Source organism: Siphateles boraxobius, unplaced genomic scaffold (assembly GCF_051911475.1).
Source record: "Siphateles boraxobius isolate OS27281-9 unplaced genomic scaffold, OSU_SipBor_1 100, whole genome shotgun sequence".
NCBI lineage: Eukaryota > Metazoa > Chordata > Actinopteri > Cypriniformes > Leuciscidae > Siphateles > Siphateles boraxobius.
In genome coordinates, this window is record NW_027508701.1 from 2096297 (window position 1) to 2118394 (window position 22098).

A 22098-nucleotide genomic window follows, 5' to 3' on the forward strand; every position below is an offset into this window, starting at 1 on the left:
AGGCTTCTAAGGGACTGAAACTTGCCGGCCCAGAAAAGTTATTAAAGACATTGTTAAAATAGTCCAAGTGACTACAGTGGCTCAACCTTAAGTTTATCAAGCGCACTTTTTTTTTTTAAGTGGTTGATGGAAAATAAGACACTGCGCGTTCTAAATATCTAAATTCGGATCTATTATTTTTCACAGAATTTTGAAGTGCCCTTGGGAACAATATCGTGCATATTCATTACCACGATTTGTCTAGTTTTGGGCATGTATTCATTCTTAAACTTTACATTGTTTTGACAATTTTACTTGCAGAATTTTGACTATTTGCCATTAGCTGTAAATTTTCTGCATTTCAATGTCTTTATTCTGCTTGCAGTGAGTGTTGACACGGCCGTCTCCTCCCTGGTACCTACGGGCGCTGCAGCTCTATGGGCGCGGGGTGGGCAGATTTAGCGCAGGTTCTCCCTCTTAGTGCAATGGAGAAGTAGAGAAATACTTCAGTTTGTGAAACAAGCATGACATTAGGTCCAAGTGTTTACTAAAACCCTCTCTGTCAAAAAAACTGTTTCCACAAAAAATTCCTAGATGCAAAAAATAGTCTGATTGATGTATGGGATACAACTAGGTTTGGTTATCCTCCACCTCGCCCGATCCTTCATCCAGTGCCATTGAAGCCCCGTGTGATCTGTGCACCATCCGGGAGGAACATGAGCCTCGACTCTGCTTTAGCTTTCACACCCTCAACTCAGTCTAACTAGATCTTAGAACAATGTTCTACCAACTAACTGATATGGGGCTATTAGACAGCATTTGGGACACTAAACTACAACTAGTCTACTGTACAGAAAGTAAAGCTCGGTACAGCATTAGTAAAGATCAGCTGACACTGAAGCCCAGGCTGAGTTACAGCAGTGAAGTAAGAGTACCCTGTTGTGCAGTGACATTCACTCTTTATACATATAATTATACATGTAATAAACCACCACCTGAATTGTTCATAGACAGCTGTAGCCTGATAGATTCAGACATTCCAAATTTTTTTTTGACATTTAAAAAAAAAAAATTACAATTTTTTCTGTGCCTACAGTAGAGCTTAGATCAGGCCCAAAAAAAAAATCAAGCCCGACCCGACCCGAGCCCGTGCACGTTGTGTCCGAGCCTGAACCACTCCATGTCTCCCGATATTGCGCATCCTCCTATCTACTCTGTTCACTTTCATTATCAACATAATGGAAAAAAATAACATTATAATGTTTTAATATGAAACTAAATGCGCTTATTTAAAGGCTACAACACATAGGCCTATTATACACAGACTCTCTATTTGTACAAATTGCTACACATTCATTTAATTCTGAATTTTGCACACTTAAGTTGAAAGTAGGGATGCACCGAAATGAAAATTCTTGGCCGAAACCGAAAACCGAAAAAGAGGAAACCAAGGCCGAAAACCGAAAGAAATTATGCCAATTATATGTACCATTGCATTTATGGCTATGACTGTGTACAAACTTTACTAAAATCAAGGCATTGCAAAAATTTATATAAAATTTTCAAAGAATAAATCAATTACGAATTATGCAAATATTTATCACATTGCAACAATGCACAGTATAAAATCAAATTCAAACTAAAATGTTTAACTTGACCCCACTCATGAGTACATTAAATAATAATCTACTGGCCTGCAGAAAGGTTTTAAAATTAAATGTTCTTCTCTCATAAAAACAAAGCCGAGCACGAACTTCTCATCACACCAGCACCCAGTTTGCACGTCTAAATTAGTTGCGTACATTTTTAAAAATGAGCATACAATAGCATAAAAAAGCCTTTTTAATGAACAAAGGTCAATGTTTAATACAACTCTACACGAAACTTAATGAAATAGGTTTAGTGAAATTAGAAAATATTCAAGAGAGCGTTAATTTAGTTGAATACATACATGTTCCCATTTTTTTTGTAATGTCACAAGTAATAATCTCAGGGTTTACTGGGTTTTACATGATTATTTTTGTATTGGTGGTGGTATACTAAAAAATAAACATTGTCACGTGTTTATCTTTCCTGATGGTTAGAGGACAGTTACTTGAGTCGTCCCCTGTTGTTTCAAAGAATAGTACAACGGCGAGCGCGTCAAGTATAAACGCCTCGACCGTTTGGAGAGGTAACGTTACGCGCGCTGTCTGTGGAGACTCGCTCTGCGGATGCAGGCGAAAGTATAAACAAGGCTTCCGTCTCCTCGCGGGTTCAGATATACTGAAATACGTCCACACCGCAGACATGTTGCTTCAGACAAGCACGTGCAGGTCGCGGTTTCTGTTTGCGTCATCACAACATTTCGCCGTATTGTTTCGGTGATAAGTCTTTCGGCCGAAAATGCACTTTTGGGCCATTTTCGGCCGAAAATTTTCGGTGGCATCCCTAGTTCAAAGGCATGTTGCCTTTATTGCGTGCATTTATTAATAAGGCTATTATCTTTATGAATAATGTAACAAGGGCGAAGCATGTAAGCTGCGTTGTTTATTTATTCAGAATCTAATGTATCGCAAATGGATCCGAATGAAGAAACGTAAAAAAAGAAAGAAAAGAAAACCTCGCCCTCAGCGGTATGCTTGAAGAAGTAACAGAAGAGGACATTGAAGGCTGACTATCATCTTTTCTGTCATGGCAAGCCTGCTTCATGTGTCTGCTCATCGTCCAAGTCCGCGTTTTTTGCTGTCATCATAGGCGAGCAGCGCGCCGCACTTGCACTCAACAAAGCCAACACATATGTTGTCACTGCCCACGACTAATTTAAAATATTTCCATACCTCCGACTTTCCTTCATACTTGCTCAAAGTTAATTCTCCTGTTGTTTTCTTTTTTTTCTGTACTTCTTCAAGCTCCATTAAGCTACACTTAAGCTACACAATAGGCCTACAGCACAGTGTGCGTGCGAGTGGAGGAGACGCTGTGCGTGACACGTGACGTGCTTGATCAAGGGCCCGACCCGACCCGAGCATAGTGGCGGGAAATATCGGCCCGGCCCGCGGGTCGGGTTGGGCCGGGCTCGGGTAGAGAATCTAAGCTCTAGCCTACAGAATCCTTATACACATTTTCAAGGTGTGTGGGGGCCATATTGGACTCTACCTTTGTTTATAGTCTGCTCTATGAAATATTAAACTCTAATCATTTTACCTTTGCTTGTTCACTCTACCTTAAGTCTGTAAAGCCAAAGCAAATGCATAAACTAATAATCAGACACACGCAAAACCAATGATAAAAACTGAGAGGGAAAAAAAACTAAACTTTTTTAAAAATTTTGAGTGGACACCTAGTCATTTTCAAAACTTGGCTTATGGAGACGATTTATGCCAAATTTCAGGCTTGTTTCACCAATTGGAGTATTTTAGTGAAAAAAATTAATTTATCTGCTGCACTATCTGTAGGTCTTTAGGAAGATCCAAAAAGGTTTATCATGGCGAGGTTGAACTGTGACTTAATTGTGTGTGGCTTATAGACAACTACGGGCTTATACATATACAATTTTTACATTTAGTTGGATTGGTTTTTGTTCAGATGCACTCAAATCAAATCTCCAATTAGAAATGTAAGGTTGAAAGAGGACCTTCTTGTATTTCTGTTAACATGGTAATAGGTTACTGTTCTACAAAGTATTACAATTAAATTCATGCATGATAACAGTAGAGCTGGCTCACTAGGGCAAGATCAGTAAACCTTGTTTAAGAAACAACATTAGCAGTAATGAGGTGAAGACAAAACTACACCATTTAGTAAAGTGTAGCCTCTCTGCATGTTTAAAGGGGTGGTTGATTGAGATTTCACTTTTTTCATTTTAAGTAGTGTGTGATGTTGCTGTTGGTGCATGAACAGTATCTGCAAAGTTGCTGCACTGAGAGTTCAACGTAAGCAGAGATATCGTCTTTTAAAAATCAGGAAGTTTAATGCCTACAAAAACGACTCGAATGGGACTACAACGAGATACTCCCGGGTTTTATACGTAACTAACCCATACATTTACATCAACCCTCCCTCCGGAATATGCAAAAAAGGGGGCATGGCCATATTTCTGCGGCTTTGTCGAAGAGGAAGAGTTATAGTGGAGCTGTAGCCGTGCCGTCGAGTGTGTTCTGGTCACCCAGCTGTCGATCTTCTGTGTTCGGGCTTCCTACGGACGCTGTCGTTCGTCAACAATGGCTAAAATTTATGTTTGATTATGTTCCCGAAAATTACAATCGTGATTTAGCTTTCTGTGCTGCACATTTTACGGAAGACAGTTTCCAGAATCTCCACGAATTCAATCCCAGATTCAACAAGAAACTGTTACTAAAACATGAAGCAGTTCCAGCTTTAAAACCAGATCAGCTGTTGTTGGGCCACAACCTGTAAGTAAGACTGAATCATTTTAAATAAATTGTATAATTTCAGACGTAAATGTTTTAGTTTTATCAAGGACGTAAACAAATGCCAGCACTTGCTTTAGTACTTAGTTATGCTATTTCGTGTGTCAAACTCGTACAATCATTTTGGACCTGAATTTGTAATTATGTACTAATTTTGTAAATGTATTTTCCATGTATACTTTATGACGTAATTTTTCGATTTGATCAAGAACGTAAACCAATGCAAATGCTGTTTGTTTATAGCCAGTTAGTTCGATGCTATTTTTTGTGTGTAGCCTATAAGACAAACGTGTATAAAGTAAAAAAAAAGATATGTAATCGCAACAGCAAACTCCAGGTGCTGTTATCAGTGTACAACATGGTTTGTTTAAAAAAATGTACCATTCAGAAACGTTTTGTTTGGGGAGCCGCGATCTGGGTCTGATTCTGGCTCAAACTGATACGGCAATATTGACACCATTATTTACGGTACGTTTGACCGGACCTTCGCCCGTAAAGGTAATGGGCGTGAAATTTCCGGATAACGTGCACTACGCAGTTTAGCCAATTACAACACACCGGCCCAACTAACCAATCTGAGCCCATTGCCTGTTTTTGTGGGAGTGTTTCATAGAATCAGGAAGACAACCGGTCGTTCAAATGACAGAGGAGAAAGCGGATTACAATAAAGGTGAAATTTATGAAAAATAAGGCTTTTAAAATAAAATAAAAACACGAATACATGTTATATTGCACCCCATAAACACAATCATGCAAAGAAAAAAAGCAGTAAACCACCCCTTTAAGAGGATAATAATAATAATAATAAAAAAGCACTGAAAGGTCACAGAATGAGATGTGTACTTGTGCTTACCATGCTCAGTGTCACCGCTATCTTCATCATCATCCAGTCTAGATGTTGTAATCCTCTTTGGTTTTTTAGCGGAGGAGTTTCCTGAAGTTGAGTGTGGCTCCTGTCCATCTATGTAGCATGAAAACAGTAAACTCAACCAAAATGTTGACACCTACATATTACAAACAGGGACAGTAGAGCCTTAAAGGTGCATCTCAAATTATGCAGTCAAAAGCTGTGACTGGTTACATTCTCCATTTCTATTGACAATAATATATGCATGTCCAGACCTGATCATCCAAGTTAAAAACACAGTTCAGGTGGAAGGGAAGTGTTAATGCTTTATGTGGTGTCTAGTTCAACACTGCAGTTTAACGAAGCTGTCAGCTCCAGCCAGTCAAAAATAATAATACATTTTATTTGTTTGGCGTCTTTCTAAGTGCTCAGGGTCACCTTACATCTAGGATACGGCTGCACGGTTTGGGGAAAATGTCATTGTGATTATGGAGGTCAATATTGCGATATACTAAACAAATGGTTTCATGAGTCAACTTACTTGGTTCCAAAGCAAAATGCACACACAGATTAGTGATACTTCTGTGTATTAATATGTATTTCTCCACTCAAACTAGCAACAACAACTAAATGATTAATAACACCTTTAATGATCAATAAACCATTGATGTCTGGATAAAAATGACATTAATTTTAACCATCCAACATTACAGTGATTCCGTCATTACAAGTGAAAGCTATACATTATAAAAAAAAAAAAAACATTAAGCTTCAAAAAATATAACAGCTTTTAATATTAGTAAACTTCAAACAATCCTCACATAAACCATAAATGTTTATGTGAGGTTTATGTATATAAATGTCATATTTACCTGTGCCCTTCCTGTCTAACAGGACATATACAGAAATTAAATACAGTTATCAAACAGTTTGCATAAATTATATATAGGCTCAATCCCAATTTACCCCTTGGCCCTACCCCTTGTTTTCGAGTGTACCCTGGCCCTCAAAACAGAGTTACAAGGGCCAAGGGGTTGAAATATTCCCCTACAAAATGGAACAACCCTTCATGAACCCGAGACGTCATCAGTCGTCAGCGATGGCTCTGCCGTTACAGAGTTTTTACAGGATTTCTCCATGACAACGAGTGACAATCAGCGCCGCTGCTCTTAACTTTGAGGAAACATGATGCTTATAACGTTCCTTCCTCGAAAGTATGTCTTTTCTGTTTCGGAAAGGTGATTTATTATACAATTTCTTAATTTAAATGACTATATCATTATTATAAGAGTAAATAAAGTGAACGGTGGTGTCATCTGGCGCTAAATTTAAATGTTTAACCGTTTGTGAAGCCATCTCGCCGGTGATTCGCGATGTATTCTGCGAACTTTCTCATAGCCCTCCGTTTGGAGTGTGCCTCTGAAAAATCTCCGTTTCGAGGGCTATGTAGCCCTACCCCTTAGCCCTACCCCTCGATCTAAACAAGAATTGGGACACCCTACCCCTTGACGTGAACGCGCAAAACGGAGGGGTAGGGCCAAGGGGTAGGGGCAAGGGGTGAATTGGGATTGAGCCATAGACTAAGCCCTAATCCTTAAAGCTACAAAAGTTATTTAGTCAAGAGCAGTGAGTAATTTTCTCTGTTCCCTTTATTCTTTGATCAACTTTACTGACAGAGCTTTATTGGCTACTGGCCCTTTAAGAGCAGCCGCTGCTGACCGAGACGCGGATCTCACACGCGCCTCATTCTCTCACAACTCTTCACGTCCATCATAAGACGGCTCTTATGTTATGAAGATACTCGACAAAACAATATTTTGGCATAATTGTGAGTGTTATTGTTCGTTCAAGCGCGAAAGAGAACTGTATTCTGGCGTGCGGTCTGTGCATGCGAATTATTCTGGCGCGTGTCTTTCTGTGTGTGAATCAGGACATTCACAGGCAGCGCGCTCTTGACTAGTCCTGCAAGAATGGTTTAAAAAGGCATTTGCACGAATAAGAGCGGGATCATGTAACACTAGCCAAAGGATGAAGAAAAATAACAGATGCTGCGTCAATTACGTTAACAGCCCTAATTTGTTTATTTCATGTAAAATTGCAGCATTTTGCGTCATATAATCGCATAGCCTTGACATCGCGATTACGATTTGATTATGTCGTATCTTTTCTTCCTTAACAAGCAGTAATGACCATTGACGACTTGATTTAAATAAAACGAACTGTTTACTTAAGTTTATGAACAGGATTACACATTGATATAACGCACAAACATGGAGTCATTTTCATTTCTCTCTTCTCTCTCTAGTTCAATCTGCGCGCTCTAGCCCCCTATCCATTTTGGGTAAACTTTTCTTAAAGCTGAACAACCTTATAAATGACAACACTGTTTCCGTTATTACAGAAAGAACGGATGCTGCGTTAATTGCGTTAAATAGCCTAACACGTTAAAGCTGGGAAGAAGTTATACCTCTTCTCAATATCATTAACTCGTCTTTATCTTTAGGTCATGTTCCAAGAACATTCAAGCTGGCAGTTATAAAACCTCTTATTAAGAAACCACAATTAGATCCAAATAACCTAGCAAACTACAGACCCATTTCAAATCTTCCATTCATGTCAAAAATATTAGAAAGAGTTGTGTTCGCTCAACTCGGCTCTTTCTTGCAAGAAAACGACATCTATGAAAAGTTTCAGTCTGGATTCAGGCCACATCATAGCACTGAAACTGCGCTTGTTAGAATCACAAATGATTTACTTTTAGCTTCGTACCAAGGCTGTATCTCAGTACTAGTTTTACTTGATCTTAGTGCTGCGTTCGACACTATAGATCACACAATACTCTTAGATCGACTACAAAATTACACTGGTGTTCAAGGACAAGCATTAAGCTGGTTCAGATCATATTTATCTGACCGCTACCATTTCGTCTACTTAAATGGAGAAAAATCGATCATAACTTCGGCAAACTATGGAGTGCCGCAGGGATCTGTGTTAGGCCCTTTATTATTCTCAATATATATGCTGCCACTTGGTAATATTCTAAGGAAACATGGAATTAGTTTCCATTGTTATGCCGATGACACCCAAATATATATTTAATCACGGGCAGATGAATACGCTAAATTATCCAAATTGACAGAGTGTGTTAAAGATATAAAAGATTGGATGACGCGTAATTTTCTTTTATTAAATCCAGACAAGACAGAGGTAATACTTATCGGTTCTAAAAACCGTCCACAAAACCTTTCACAGCACGACTTTAACATATTAGGATGCCCTGTTACTTTATCCGCTACAGTAAAAGACCTGGGTGTTATATTAGACCACAACCTGTCTTTTGAAAAGCATATTTCATATGTTACAAAAACAGCCTTTTTCCACCTTAGAAACATTGCTAAGCTACGTAATATGCTATCAGCCTCTGATGCAGAAAAGTTAGTTCATGCATTCATGACCTCGAGACTAGATTACTGTAATGCTTTATTAGCTGGTTGTCCTGCATCTTCAATAAACAAGCTACAGTTAGTCCAAAATGCAGCCGCTAGAGTTCTTACTAGATCAAGAAAATATGATCATATAACACCGATTCTATCATCACTTCATTGGTTACCTATAAAGTTCCGTATTAAATACAAGGTATTGCTTTTGACTTATAAAGCTCTAAATGGTTTAGCTCCAGTCTATTTAACGGATCTTCTATCGCCCTACAATCCATCGCGCTCTTTAAGATCACTAAATTCGAGGCTTCTGGTCATTCCTAGGATATCTAAGTCCACCAAAGGAGGCAGAGCATTTTCACATTTAGCTCCTAAACTCTGGAATAGCCTTCCTGATATTGTTCGTTGCTCAGACTCGCTCTCCCAGTTTAAAACTAGACTAAAGACGCATCTATTTAGTCAGGCATTCATACAAATTTTTTATCTTACAGTTACTGTATATTCGGCCTCTACTTCATAAACGCCAGAGGAGAACTGGCCCCCGACTGAGCCTGGGTTCTCCCAAGGTTTTTTTTTCTCCATTGGGTCATCTGATGGTGTGTTAGGACACCATTAGGTCACTGGATGGAGTTTTTCGGTTCCTTGCCACTGTTGCCTTTGGCTTGCTCAGTTTGGGGATTTTCAAATTAAATGACCCATCATACCATTGATTAGCTCTACCAAACTTGGATGTCTTTTTTCCAGTAATAAACAAACACTCTTAGGTTGTTTTGATTGATACTGTGAAGCAGCTTTGATACAATCTGTATTGTGAAAAGCGCTATATAAATATATTTGACTTGACTTGACTTATTATTAAAGATAATTATTTAAACATTTCTATTCTAATTAATTCAGATTAACAGATTAATCATGCAGCACTAATCTAAGAAACACATTAATAGGACACTTCACCCATTTGCATTAAGCTTTGTATCGTTAGAAACCCAGTCATATTTTTGAATTGTCGTGCATCATTCCCTCAGTTTCCCCTGAGACGGGTGAAATACAGATTTCAGTTAGGGGTGTGACGGTTATTATATAACCGTGAGACCGACGGTTATAGTTGAACACCGTCATTAGAACTCTATAACCGCCAAAACCGTGTTATTAAAATATTTTTAATCATAGAGAATGTTTAAATACTAATATCAGCTCACGAGGGAAACGGAGGCGGAGCTAGGGGTGCTTCGGAGGCTGCTCCTGCTGGAGATGATTCGGGAGAGGTCTGTGCACCTTTACCGATCAGAGCGCGCGCTGACACGGAGTAAAGCCTTGTTTATACTCGACGCGTCCGCACGAGCGCGGCAAAAATGACGAGTTGGGTGCGCAAGTCCCCACTTCGCTTGGCTGTGTGCACGGCTTTTTTTGTAACAGCGCGCGGCGCCGCATCCGAGGATTTCTTTGAACGACTTCAAACCTTCGTATTTGATAACTGATATTTTGGAATGAAGAAAACCAAAATGGACCCCTCAATGAAGTAAAAATATCTAACACTGATTTAAGAACACTTAATTAGTGCCAAAGTTACCTTCATCATGTTTTTCTACAGTTCTCTCCATTTGTCCTTCACCTATTTCCTGGTGCACCAGTCCATCTGTAAAAGAACATGTTTTGATAGAGACAAAGTCCTTGCATCTGCATCTCAAAAATACACCAGTGCTACAGCAAAACTCTATAACTGCAAAATGATGATGTTTTAGTTGAATGAAATTGCCCACAAACATAACAATGGTGCAGTGAAAGATTAAAGTCACACTGAGAGTGTTACCTATGTCCTCAATGCCTTGACCGATGTTATCAGTCCCATCATCCTCATCAGCATTACCATCGCCTTCATGTCTTGTTCTAGATGTTTGACATTGTCTCTTCCCAAGTGACCATACTGCGGAGTCATCATCATCCTCTTGTCTTTGTGTTGTGACCGCCTTCTTTGTCCTTTGAACTGATGAGCTTGTGGTGGACAGCTGCCGTCCATCTGATGAAGCATACATTAGAAACAGACAGACAATCATTCACAACATAAGTTTTTTTGAAATCCAAATACATGTATAGAAAAGCTTTTTTGGTCGGTTAGCATCCATAGATTTATATGAAACATTATGAATTTAAGTTCTGTTTTCTCAATGTATTTTTCTCTCAAAAAAGACCAAAAATGTTAAACCCTTTTTTGTCACATTTAGATTGTATTACTATTTGTTGATTTTGTGTACGGTCAATGTAAACATCACACATCAGGCTTATTTGTTTCCACAAGATTCAAAGTTTCAATTTAAATACAAGAGCATAGCGTTCCTGATATGACTACTCGTGAGAGTTTTAGAACATACCTTCATGAGCTTCCTGTTGATGTCCTGCATCTGACCTTCTCTTTTTGACACCTTTTGGATCTTTAGTTGGGGTGGCTGCGTGTCTTTTGCCTATGGAAATATTTACAGTAGGAAATTGCTCAACTTACTTTTACAGTGACATTAAAAGAAAGTCAAAAATATGCAGATAAATAAAGATGCACACAGTTGACAAAGTCAGAAAGAGAGATGAAGACAGACAGAAAGACAGATAGAAGACAGTGTAATTGGAAGAGGGAGAACTTTAAAATTGTATAATAATAATTTAATTACCACTGATAACGGAGTCCAGTGTTTGCAGACTCTTCCCTTTCAGTGACTCTGCTCCATGATCCATCGCAAACAGAAGTTTGCCAATCTTGGCCACTTGGAATGTTTTATCTGTCTGTCGATAATACTCGCAGTGGACTCGGATATCATGTCCCATAAAACGAGCAACTTGCTCAAGTTCCTGATTGCTGAGGTCGAGAAGCTGACATAAGGTAGCAACGTGTTTCCGTAACTTTGTTGATCTCAGCAGTTCTGGGTTTTTGGCCTTGCTCTCTTCTGCATATCTCCTGAGGCAGTCACACCCACGGAGATTGGTTGTTGTGCTAGGCCTGGCAAACAGAAAGGGGTTCTCCTCAAGTATGCCAACTTCCCTCCGTTTTTCAATCAGGAAGTCAAGCGAAGCTTTAGTGCGCTCAATTAGGAGGATGGGCACCTTTCTGCCTCTCTTTCCGCGTGTCACCAAACGTGTCAGTCTGTGGCTCATTTGTTTTTCCACAGGCGATAGGGTCTCATAAATGTCCTTATTAACAGGACCGGTGTCTGCTTTTAGATATGTCTCAAGGGTTAAACGTGATGCTTCTCCTTCACGCTTCTTATTGAACACAATTATTTGTGCAAGAAGGCTCTCACTTAACTTCCTGTATGCTGTAGCACTCACGCGCTCTGTTAACTCTGCCTTCGCCTCATCCTCCACTTTCCTCAGGTAGTTCTGGAGCGTGATCACATCCTCTGTCAGAGGTACAGTGTCTTCTTTGCCCCAGCGCCGTTGCTCCAATGAGCTATGAGCATTAGTCGACACATGAATGGACCATGAGTTCTCAAGCAACTCCTTGAACTTTTTTGCCTTCTTCTCAGTTTTGACATCAGAGTCCATCAAGCAGTGGCCTATCCAGGCTTCAGTGGCCCCTTTGAGTGAAAACCCAATTTTAACAGCTGTAGATGGCTTTCCATATTCGTTCTTGTTTACATCATAGTTTGACACGTGTCTGGCTGCTTCAATTGCAAGTCTAAATTTTGCTGGATCACAAACGTCTTTAAGAGTTTTGGCATGCTTATCAATCTCCTTGGCAGCCAACATGAACCGTCCTAGTTCTCTCAGCTTTTGTGCAATGTATCTGTGCTGAGATTCTTCACGGCCCTTTTTTGCAAATAATGCATCTCCATACGCACAAATCATCTCATCACTTCTGATGTGAGAGGTTACATGATCTTGTTGCATAGAGTGGATGATCTTTTGTACTCCTTGGCCTGATTTGAGTGGAAGTAGATGTGAGGAAGATTTTTGTACCCTTTTGCCTTTCCTCTTTCCGTTCTCTACATGACTTCTCATGTCTCCAGAGTTCAGTCCTCTTGAACATTGCATAACAGTGTTGACATGGTAGGTAGCTCTCTACGTCTGCCTTCACAGAGGGCCGTTTCCAGACTACAATCTCACCATTTCCTTCCTTGAAGACCATATAATTGTGCTGCCAGTCACCCTTATTACGAAGGCCTTCTATCAGAATCTTCCTTTGTTTTGAGCCAACTGGGAAACTAAAAGCATAGGCAACATCTCGTTCCATACTATGTTTTCTTTCTAGATGTCTAGCTATCTTCAATTGACTCTTTTCACAGAAGACACAGTAATGGACTTTGTCCCAGACTCTGGCTCCATCCTTTTTTATGCTTCTTTTAACAGTAATGTTTTTGGCATCTTTAAACTTCCCTTTTCCTTTTGACTTTGTACCTTTTTGAACTGCTGTATCTTTGGCCTTCTGGTTCTCAGCTTCTCTGGTGTCAGTTTCACTGGATGATGCATGACTGTGGTGCTTCTCTGGAGTATTGTCGCAGGATGACTGGGGCTGTAGTGCAAGTAACTCATCTTCACTGGATGATGGTGACGGAGATGGTGTGTAGTCCTTATCCAGTGGATCTGCATCAGACCCGCTGCATGACAGAAGCTCCTCTCGGAGCACCTCGTCTCCTCTGGATGGGGATGGTGCTGATGGGCGGCTCCCAGGTTCATCACCACCACTCTCTTTGCAGTGGTCCTTTTTGGCCTTCACAGCAGGGCAAAAGAGGGGAAACCAGGAAAATTATCAATTAGATACAGATACATTAGATTAGGGGTCCTGAATAAAATTTTACTAAGGTCCAAATTAAAAATATAAACACTACAGACCAAGATTCGACATTACTATTTGTAATTTTTGAAAGAAGTTTATTCTGCTCATCAAGCCTGCATTTATTTGATAAAAAATACAGAAAAAAAGTCTTATTGTGATATTATAATTTAAAATAATTGGTTTTCAATTTATTATACTTTAAATTATCATTTATTTCTGTGATGCAAAGCTGAATTTTTAGGATCATTACTCCAGTCTTCAGTGTCACATGTGACATCCATCCATCACATGATCCTTTGAACTCATTCTAATATTCTGATTATTTATCAAAGTTGGAAACAGTTCTGCTGCTTAATATATTTTCATAACCTGTGATACTTTTTTAGGATACTTTGAATAAAAAGTAAAAAAATAAAGCAGCAAATGTTTTAAAAAAACGAAACCTTTTAACTACGAAATACACTACTTTTTTTTTTTTTAATCAATACTTTTATTCAGCAAGGATGTGTTAAATTGATAAAAAGTGATAGTAAAGAAGATTTATATTATTAGAAAATATATATATTTTTTGAATAAATGCAGTTCTTTTTAACCTTTTATTTATCAAATATATATTAAGCAGCAGAACTGTTTCCAACACTCATAATAAATCAGAATATTAGAATGAGTTCAAAGGATCATGTGATAGACGATGTCACATGTGACACTGAAGACTGGAGTAATGATCCTGAAAACTCAGCTTTGCATCACAGAAATAAATGATAATTTAAAGTATAGGCTAATAAATTGAAAACCAATTATTTTAAATTGTAATAATATTACATTTGTTCTGTATTTTTTTATCAAATAAATGCAGGCTTGATGAGCAGAAGAAACTTCTTTCAAAAACATTAGAAATAGTAATGTGTCCAAACTGTTGGCCTGTAGTGTATCAAAGAACCGGACCATACAGGTTAATTAATACATCAAATATGAGAATAATACAATTCATTGAATCCTGTTAATATAGTTCTTTGCTCTAAATATGTCATAGCGCAAACAACATTTTTGACATGTTTTCTGTTTTGAGATATTGATGATTCTTTTATGTTATGCATGCAGTGGGTGGGTGCGTGCGCCACAGACAGGTGCACGCGTCTCAGATGAGGAAAAGCGCGGACGCCTCCAGGCTCCATTTTATAAGACTGATCTCATGAAATGGCGTATGTATGACACGCCAATTCGTATTTCCATTTTTGGCGAGCTATCAACACGCATAATCGCTCTTCAGCGTGTTTATCAACGCCGTTGACTTAACGTTACATTACTGTATATATAAATATGACCCAATCCCGTCCCTAACCCTACCCGTCACTGGGGTTAATACCATTTATGAGTCTTCCCCTACCATCCTAGGAAAAAAAATATCACTCCACAGATGTAAATATTCATTTTGCTTCGTTTCGCTTGGACATTTAGCAGCGTAGACATACACGCGGAATCACTCGGACATTTAACGGCGTACACATACAAAAGATGAAGGTTCGTTTCGCCGTGGGCATACACGAGGAGAGCTGAAAATGCGTAGAGATAACACGCCACTTGACTTGAAAGTGGCGTGTATTGTTTACGCAAAGTCATGATGTCATGTTGCGTTTATAAAAGTTTAAAAGCAGAACCAGCACAAATGGAAATCTTACATCACAAAACGGCACAAATGTAGATCAGGCGATTGACATTTTTATAAGAATTTGAGCATGATGAGGGGTCAAGTTCACCGAGGTCTAAAAGAGAACTAAACCAGGTGTAAACCTAGACTAAACTAGGTCTAAACCAGCCAGTTGCATAAACAAAACATAGCCATTACGTTAAGACAGTGTCTTAAGTTCTAGTACCCAGCAGTTAACGTTAAGTCAGGGGCAGTCAGTCTTACTTCTTGGTATCAAATTAACGTTAGGCCAATCTACGTTTTAATGTAACTGAAAAAAGCTATGAACAGTCTAAAAGAAACAAATGTGATGTCTAACTTGTAAGACTAGTCTTAGAGGTTTATAATGCATTCGGACACTTGACTAACGTGACTAAACAGGGCCCAGTCACTGTTTCATTAAACTGTACAAATCAACCTTAAAGTCATATCATGCGCAAATGATAATAAAAAAAAAATACTTACCCGAGCATTTACAAATTTCTCTTCACACTTTCGGTGGTGATTCCTTAAAGTTGCGACTCTTTTCTTAAATCTGTCCATGGTGTCTTCTTTCTTTCAAATCTGTTAAATGATGTCCGTCGTGGATGTCGCAGTCAGGGGCGCGGTGCAGGTGCCCGAGCTCTAATTGGTTAACAAGCCGAGAGGGGGAGGGAGCGCGCACAGGAGCAGCTCATGTCTTTTTACATTTCTCCTAATACAGCATCAGAATTCCACATCTAACTTTCTGATTTATTTATTGAGGAAGTTTAAGCACAAATCAAAATATATTAATGATAAACTAGAAAATTAAATAAAAATAGATCATATTCATGAAATACTGATTATATATTGTTGATATTTTATGTCCCCTAATCTGGTCAGAACAACTGATATTGAAGAAAGTTTGAGAATCTGCCCATCTCCCACACAGGCCTCAGCCGCCATCCCCCTCCACTCCAGAGTTTGTCCAAAAGTATAAAAGGCAGACAATTCTAAATAACTTTTATCTGGTGTTAAAAAAAATGTTTGAAAATGTTTCTCATTTACATTTTTGAGCGATAGGGTTCTGGAATTTCAGCATTTGTGAAAAATATGTAAACATAACAATGGAATGTTTTTTCTGAGGCATTTAGTTGTTTAAAACATTAGATATGGTCCCATTAATAATAGATTGGTGTAAAGTGACCCTGTTACAGAAAAACCTGAATTAATTTGGACAAAGTTTGAGAAGCTGCCCATCCCCCACACGCGGGCCTTGTAACTCCACAGCCTGAGTTTAAACATTCTCTCAGCAGCACATCATATCAGATGGCAACTCACTGCTGCCAGTGTGACTGAAAAATTTTTGACTGCGCTTTCTCATTCGAACGTAATACCAACTCGTTCTAACGTAGATGACAACTCGTTCTAATGAGTTGCCAAAGTCGTTCTAACGTGTTGCCAAAGTCATTGAAATGAATGAGAATTGTTCAAAAATAAAATAAATAACAACAATATCAATTAATAAATGTTTTACTTGCTTTACTTTCACGTGGGTGAGCCTTTTTGTAGCATGTTGTCATACGCAACGTTGGGCCCAATTGACTTTATGCACAGCTGCACTTTTCCTGAACTTAAGGCAGCTCCTTTATTTCCTGTCTTACATTATTGGACACACTGATTAATCCAGGTGTGTGTGATTATTGTTGCTATGACTACTGAGGTCAGGCACACCTGAATTAATCAGTGTGTCCAATAATGTAAGACAGGAAATAAAGGAGCTGGCTTAAGTTCAGGAAGTAGTGGAGCTGTGCATAAAGTCAATTGCGCATGCCCATACCCTGTGGCATCATGGGGAAAAGGTAATGTTTTTAGCATTTAGCCTACACTCTAAGTCGTTAAAACAACTTTGCAAGATGTCAAAACGACTTTGGCAACACGTTCAAACGAGTTGGTATTACGTTCGAACGAGAAAGTGCAGTCAAAAATGTTTCAGTCACACTGACAGCTCAGAGTTTCCGTAATATCTGTTCAGAGTTTAAACATACAGCTGCCAGGTCTTATACTGGAGATGAATATGTTTTGACTAAACCTAAATCACAAGTGTCATTGAAGTATAACCCGTTCATGGACCTGTTTTTTAACAGTTTTTTTTTACCTAACCCTAACCCTAATGGTCCTAGCCCTAACCTGTCCCCTAATTTGGTATAGAAAAGTTGATATTGAAGTTTGAGAATCTGCCAATCCATCAGTGCTGTGGGGGAAGGGCGCGCGCGCGATCAGGCTCAGTGCTGTGGGGGAAGGGCGCGCGCGCGATCAGGCTCAGTGCTGTGGGGGAAGGGTGCGCGCGCGATCAGGCTCAGTGCTGTGGTGGAAGGGCGCGCGCGCGATCAGGCTCAGTGCTGTGGGAGAAGGGCGCGCGCGCGATCAGGCTCAGTGCTGTGGGGGAAGGGCGCGCGCAATCAGGCTCAGTCCTGTGGGGGAAGGGCGCGCGCGCGATCAGGTTCAGTGCTGTGGGGGAAGGGCGCGCGCGCGATCAGGCTCAGTGCTGTGGGGGAAGGGCGCGCGCGCGATCAGGCTCAGTGCTGTGGGGGAAGGGCGCGCGCGCGATCAGGCTCAGTGCTGTGGGGGAAGGGCGCGCGCGCGATCAGGCTCAGTGCTGTGGGGGAAGGGCGCGCGCGCGATCAGGCTCAGTGCTGTGGTGGAAGGGCGCGCGCGCGATCAGGCTCAGTGCTGTGGGAGAAGGGCGCGCGCGCGATCAGGCTCAGTGCTGTGGGGGAAGGGCGCGCGCAATCAGGCTCAGTCCTGTGGGGGAAGGGCGCGCGCGCGATCAGGTTCAGTCCTGTGGGGGAAGGGCGCGCGCGCGATCAGGTTCAGTGCTGTGGGGGAAGGGCGCGCGCGCGATCAGGCTCAGTGCTGTGGGGGAAGGGCGCGCGCAATCAGGCTCAGTCCTGTGGGGGAAGGGCGCGCGCGCGATCAGGTTCAGTGCTGTGGGGGAAGGGCGCGCGCGCGATCAGGCTCAGTGCTGTGGGGGAAGGGCGCGCGCGCGATCAGGCTCAGTGCTGTGGGGGAAGGGCGCGCGCGCGATCAGGCTCAGTGCTGTGGGGGAAGGGCGCGCGCGCGATCAGGCTCAGTGCTGTGGGGGAAGGGCGCGCGCGCGATCAGGCTCAGTGCTGTGGGAGAAGGGCGCACGCGCGATCAGGCTCAGTGCTGTGGGGGAAGGGCGCGCGCGATCAGGCTCTGTGCTGTGGGGGAAGGGCGCGCGCGATCAGGCTCTGTGCTGTGGGGGAAGGGCGCGCGCGCGATCAGGCTCAGTGCTGTGGGGGAAGGGCGCGCGCGCGATCAGGCTCAGTGCTGTGGGGGAAGGGCGCGCGCGATCAGGCTCAGTCCTGTGGGGGAAGGGCGCGCGCGCGATCAGGCTCAGTGCTGTGGGGGAAGGGCGCGCGCGCGATCAGGCTCAGTGCTGTGGGGGAAGGGCGCGCGCGCGCGATCAGGCTCAGTGCTGTGGGGGAAGGGCGCGCGCGCGATCAGGCTCAGTGCTGTGGGGGAAGGGCGCGCGCGCGATCAGGCTCAGTGCTGTGGGGGAAGGGCGCGCGCGCGATCAGGCTCAGTGCTGTGTGGGAAGGGCGCGCGCGCGATCAGGCTCAGTGCTGTGGGGGAAGGGCGCGCGCGCGATCAGGCTCAGTGCTGTGGGGGAAGGGCGCGCGCGCGATCAGGCTCAGTGCTGTGGGGGAAGGGCGCGCGCGATCAGGCTCTGTGCTGTGGGGGAAGGGCGCGCGCGATCAGGCTCAGTGCTGTGGGGGAAGGGCGCGCGCGCGATCAGGCTCAGTGCTGTGGGGGAAGGGCGCGCGCGCGATCAGGCTCAGTGCTGTGGGGGAAGGGCGCGCGCGCGATCAGGCTCAGTGCTGTGGGGGAAGGGCGCGCGCGCGATCAGGCTCAGTGCTGTGGGGGAAGGGCGCGCGCGCGATCAGGCTCAGTGCTGTGGGGGAAGGGCGCGCGCGATCAGGCTCAGTGCTGTGGGGGAAGGGCGCGCATGATCAGGCTCAGTGCTGTGGGGGAAGGGCGCGCGCGATCAGGCTCTGTGCTGTGGGGGAAGGGCGCGCGCGATCAGGCTCAGTGCTGTGGGGGAAGGGCGCGCGCGCGATCAGGCTCAGTGCTGTGGGGGAAGGGCGCGCGCGCGATCAGGCTCAGTGCTGTGGGGGAAGGGCGCGCGCGCGATCAGGCTCAGTGCTGTGGGGGAAGGGCGCGCGCGCGCGCGATCAGGCTCAGTGCTGTGGGGGAAGGGCGCGCGCGATCAGGCTCAGTGCTGTGGGGGAAGGGCGCGCGCGATCAAGCTCAGTGCTGTGGGGGAAGGGCGCGCGCGATCAAGCTCAGTGCTGTGGGGGAAGGGCGCGCGCGATCAGGCTCAGTGCTGTGGGGGAAGGGCGCGCGCGCGATCAGGTTCAGTGCTGTGGGGGAAGGGCGCGCGCGCGATCAGGCTCAGTGCTGTGGGGGAAGGGCGCGCGCGATCAGGCTCAGTGCTGTGGGGGAAGGGCGCGCGCGCGATCAGGCTCAGTGCTGTGGGGGAAGGGCGCGCGCGATCAGGCTCAGTGCTGTGGGGGAAGGGCGCGCGCGATCAGGCTCAGTGCTGTGGGGGAAGGGCGCGCGCGATCAAGCTCAGTGCTGTGGGGGAAGGGCGCGCGCGATCAGGCTCAGTGCTGTGGGGGAAGGGCGCGCGCGATCAGGCTCAGTGCTGTGGGGGAAGGGCGCGCGCGATCAGGCTCAGTGCTGTGGGGGAAGGGCGCGCGCGATCAGGCTCAGTGCTGTGGGGGAAGGGCGCGCGCGATCAGGCTCAGTGCTGTGGGGGAAGGGCGCGCGCGATCAAGCTCAGTGCTGTGGGGGAAGGGCGCGCGCGATCAAGCTCAGTGCTGTGGGGGAAGGGCGCGCGCGATCAAGCTCAGTGCTGTGGGGGAAGGGCGCGCGCGATCAGGCTCAGTGCTGTGGGGGAAGGGCGGCTGAGGAGCAGATCTCAGTCAGAATGACAGTCAGAGCTAGGGCTAAGGCTAGGGCTAGGGTTAGGGTTAGTGCAGATCCAATGGCTTTTAAAATCAAAGAACAAAATAATTCTGTAAACAAACAACATTTAAACGCGTCATCTTGATTCATGATTCTTTTAAACACTTTTTTTCTTTTGTATGACTATATGTAACTGCAAAGTCTCTCTCTATCTATCTACATATTTATATATATATATGAGAGAGAGAGAGAGGGAGAGAGAGAGTGTGTTTGCAATAACTGCTCTCCTCTATAAACAGTTCTTATCAGTCGCTTAAGTACATTTCTTGAATCATCCTTAAGATTTGCAAACAAGGAAAGTGCATTTCGTACAAACAGCAGAACACAATAGATTACCATCAAAAGCCGGTAACTTGTTTAAAATCCTTAGTACAATATATATCAATGAACATATCAGTGCCTTGTGTCACAAACAAGAATGTCAAAATGCTTAGTCATGTTGTCAATATAACAGTATCAGTTTCAGAAGTAAACTGGCTACGATTTTGATGACAATGACTGAAAATAGAAAAGACTGCACTTCATCTCTATGACACTAAACACACATACCCATTTCTCTAGATGAGACTGGACTCACAGATACACTGTTGGTCTGTTAAAAAAATACAGTGTACAATGTCACTGCGATAAAGAAAAAGACTATTCACACACATACTGTACGTGTGTGTGTTACATTATGTCTCTATCACGTATATTTACTGTATAATGTAAAATGCAATTAGACTGCTGTAATATAGCATACAGTAAGCCTACAGCTTATGGTGAACAGGACATTATAAAACGGTTAGTTCCAATCCTTGATTCTGATGGCCGCTTCACCCAACGGTTCTATTTATCACTGCGCAACACTGCGGTTCCTATGTTGTTTTTATTTGAGCTTTCATGCATAGGCCTACCGGTATTACACATTGGAACGTTGTTGCTGTTCACGGTCACGGTCAGGGACTATTTATTTTTTTCTAGCGGAAGGAAGGCTTTTAGTGATTTTACTTCATGAAAGTTGCACTAATACATATTTTTTTTTACTTTAATATTTTTATTGTGTGGTAACCGTTTTATAAAAGCAATAAGGTACTCGAGGCAAGTGCTGTATCATGAGTAAGTCACGGCTGAAGGGGTTACTCCGCTTCGCGTCGTGCCTAACAACGCCCTTCAGCCGTTACTTATTCACGATACAGCACAGCCTCGAGCACCTTACTGCTTACGTATAGTGAACACTGTCTGATTACACAAACGCTTGAGTGATTGAGGACACACACGGTTGTTCTCCCAACATTCGGCTCACCTTTCAACCCGCTTCGGCCATAAGGTCATGACTGAACATGATCTACAATAGTGGCCCTTATTTCTTCAGAAACCTTGGCCTGTTCTATCTCTTCCTCTGTTTTACTGTATCCTTCCACCACACATCCTTACTCCTCTTCTTCTCAGCTGTTCCCCCTGTTGTGCTTCCATTCTCCGAGTGTGTGTGTGTGTTGTGCTCTGTCTATATGTCAGAGGAAGCTTCATGAAATGCACTCTGAGCAATTATAGAGAACACATCATTGATTGATTCTAATGCTTTACATTCCCCTTCATTAGTGAAATTCAGAATTCACATCTGCAATTCAACAATTCTGGACAAAAAAAGTATAATAGAATTGTATAGAAAAATATGTTTGACAGTTTATGACAACTAACGGTAGTTCAACCATTCTGCATTTAATGCCTATATGTTTGGAGGGGTAAAGACTATTCAACAGAGAACCAGTATAATACATTTTGATCAACATGACATAAGCAATTGATAATGTAAGAAACAGCAGACACTTGTACATTAATTGCATGAATGTACCAAAGCATTTACAATTTTTTCAAAAGAATGATAATCTGCTTTTATGATGTGCACAAGAGACTAGATGATGTGGAAGTTGAACAAAAATTTTAGTTGTGATCTGAGAAATGCACCAAAGCGACTG

At 42.8% G+C, this 22098-nt stretch overlaps 1 protein-coding gene across 4 annotated transcripts in view; it reads right to left on the reverse strand.

Annotated features, from left to right (window-relative positions):
- The window catches only part of LOC143746582 (uncharacterized), a 41851-nt gene that overhangs the window by 11327 nt on the left and 8426 nt on the right, over positions 1 to 22098 (reverse strand). The window contains exons 4-8 of one of the 4 annotated variants that reach the window (XM_077238495.1): positions 11336 to 13371; positions 11045 to 11134; positions 10486 to 10692; positions 10246 to 10311; positions 5245 to 5352 (exon numbers count right to left, since the gene is read on the reverse strand). The exons of the other annotated variants lie outside the window; for them this stretch is intronic. Of the exons in view, the coding sequence (XP_077094610.1) occupies positions 5245 to 5352; positions 10246 to 10311; positions 10486 to 10692; positions 11045 to 11134; positions 11336 to 12695 (1831 nt within the window). The 5' untranslated portion in view covers positions 12696 to 13371. The remainder of the gene's footprint in view (positions 1 to 5244; positions 5353 to 10245; positions 10312 to 10485; positions 10693 to 11044; positions 11135 to 11335; positions 13372 to 22098) is intronic. 4 annotated transcript variants of the gene reach the window in all.